Source organism: Wolffia australiana, chromosome 16 (genome assembly GCF_029677425.1).
Source record: "Wolffia australiana isolate 7733 chromosome 16, ASM2967742v1".
In the NCBI taxonomy this organism is placed as follows: domain Eukaryota; kingdom Viridiplantae; phylum Streptophyta; class Magnoliopsida; order Alismatales; family Araceae; genus Wolffia; species Wolffia australiana.
Window position 1 is genome coordinate 12,939,785 of NC_135850.1, and position 2,244 is coordinate 12,942,028.

Below are 2,244 nucleotides of genomic sequence, written 5' to 3' on the forward strand. Positions count from 1 at the left end.
TTCTAGAGTGTCTCCTGGTGTGTGTGAATGGGTGGGGATCGTTGGTCCCGGAGATCCATTTGTTTGTCTTCATTTCGAACTCAATCAGGAGAGGACGAACGCTGAGGATGAGGTGTCGCGTGGGAAATCTTCTCCCTTGGCAGTAGGCGCAGAGAAAAACTTCAAACGTCACCCACATCCTCATGTTCAGTCATATTCCCCAAGAGCCAAAGGACCGTATACATATAGGACACCAGGATAAGAGATAGATGGATGGATGGATGGATGAGTGTATGGATGGATGGATGGCTGTATGGCTGTATGGAGGGATGGAGGGATGGATGGAGGTATGGTGGGTTCTATGTATGTATGTATGTGAGGATGTATGCAAGGATGTATTTAATGATGTATATATGTATTTATATATGGATCGATAAATGGATGATGAATGGATGTTTGGATTGATGATGGATAGATGGATGTAAGAATGAATATATGGATGAATGGATGGATGTATGGATATATGGATGAATGGACGGACGGACGGATGGATGGATGGATGAATGGACAAATGTATGGATCGACAGAAGGATGGATGGGTGGATGTATGGATGGACGGACGGATGGATGAATGGCTTGATGGACAGATGGATGGATGGATTAATTGATGGGAAGATTTATGGATTGATGGATAGATGGGTTGATGGATTAATAGATAGAAAGATGGATGGATGGATGAATGGCTTGATGGACAGATGGATGGATGGATTAATTGATGGGAAGATGTATGGATTGATGGATAGATGGGTTGATGGATTAATAGATAGAAAGATGGATGGATGGATGGATAGATGGATAGATGGGTTGATGGATGGATGGATTGATAGATGGAAAGATAGATGGACGGATGGATGGAGGGATATGGAGGGATGGACGCAAGATGGATGGTCAGAGATTTAAAACGATAGATAGAGAGATAGATAGATAGATAAAGAAATAGATAGATAGAAAGGTAGATAGATAAATCAGCTTGGCTTTCCAAAGTGGATATCGGCAGTTCGCGGATGGGTCACCATGCGGCAGCTTTGTATTAATGTCACAAGTACATAATCTCAGAGACGTACAGAGAGAGAGAAGGGGGGAGGGAGAGAGAGTTTGTGTGTGAGAAAGGATCGTACAGAAATAGCAAATATTGAGAGCCAGTTATTAGCAGCTAAGCGATTACACAATATTCTGCAGGGAGGGCATTCGGCCTCTCCACTCTACAGAGTCTGGGAGACAGACATAGCAAGTGATAGAGAGAGAGAGGGGGAGAGAGGGGAGGTAAAAGGAGATATTCTCGAGGGTTACTTCTAAGAGGACACCGTTGAGAAGATACATACCGTGGAATGTATCTTCAGCTCTAAAATTAGAGTTCGGGTCCGATTCTCATTCTACGCCTCTCTCGATCTCTACCTATCCCGTTGCCTGAGCAGAGCTCTGATGATCTCTGCTTGGCCGTTCTCGCCGTCCATGTCACTAATAAGATCAGATAACTTGTCACTAAGGTCGCCCACTTCTCTCTGCAGGCTCCTTATGTAGCTGCAGGTCTCCTTCAATAGCTTCGCCGGAGACGCCTGCCCAACAATTCAACGTAGTTAAACTCATTATCTTCCCCCAAATGCCCTCAATCTTTCAAACTCTTTGTCTATTCACTATATTTTTTGTGTATCGCGTAATTAAGATAATGAATGCGATAGTGGAAGAGAAGAAAACCTTGGCAAGGCTCCGACGGCGGGCTTCAGGTAGGAGAGCTTGAAGCTTGGAGACGAGCTCTCTGACGTCATCGTCGTTGGCCCTCGCTCGACCGTTCCATGAACTCGACATTCTCTCTCTTCTCTATGTAACTCTTCTCTTCTTTCCTTGATTCTCTCTCCGGATCCGCCTGCTTGACACGGGCGAAGGGAGAAGGCGAGCGCGCGGAGGAAGGAGACGGTCCGTTGAAAGAGCCCTTGCATTCGGCGATCAACATATATTAAGACTTTTGCGACCCCACATGTACTAATGAGATAGATGGATAGAGATAGAGAGAGAGAGAGAGAGAGAGAGGAGAGAGAGAGAGAGAGAGAGAGAGAGATGGGCATCCGGGAGTGCAGGCAAAAGAAAGAGTAAGAGAGAGATGGAGAGTATCGGAAAAAAGATATATATATGTAGAGAGAGAGAGATAAAGAGGAAGAGAGAGGTGGGGAGGACAGGAAAAATGAAAAAAAGAAAGAGAGAGAGAGG

At 45.1% G+C, this 2,244-nt stretch overlaps 1 protein-coding gene across 1 annotated transcript; it reads right to left on the bottom strand.

The window, feature by feature from the left end:
• Window positions 1-1,154: 1,154 nt before the first annotated feature.
• Window positions 1,155-1,983, bottom strand: LOC144713921 (transcription factor ILI4-like). The gene is made up of 2 exons (XM_078588664.1): window positions 1,735-1,983; window positions 1,155-1,595 (listed from the first exon to the last, which is right to left on the bottom strand). Exons 1-2 carry the CDS (start codon window positions 1,843-1,845, stop codon window positions 1,431-1,433), a joined length of 276 nt encoding a protein of 91 aa, XP_078444790.1. The 5' UTR covers window positions 1,846-1,983; the 3' UTR covers window positions 1,155-1,430.
• Window positions 1,984-2,244: the final 261 nt, after the last annotated feature.

Bases quoted from the DNA above. Each gene is read 5' to 3' on its own strand.
- LOC144713921 (XM_078588664.1), bottom strand. From the start codon at position 1,845: ATGTCGAGTTCATGGAACGGTCGAGCGAGGGCCAACGACGATGACGTC. The intron at 1,596-1,734 runs GTTTTCTTCTCT...ATTGTTGGGCAG, and splicing joins GCCGTCGGAGCCTTGCCAAG to GCGTCTCCGGCGAAGCTATT.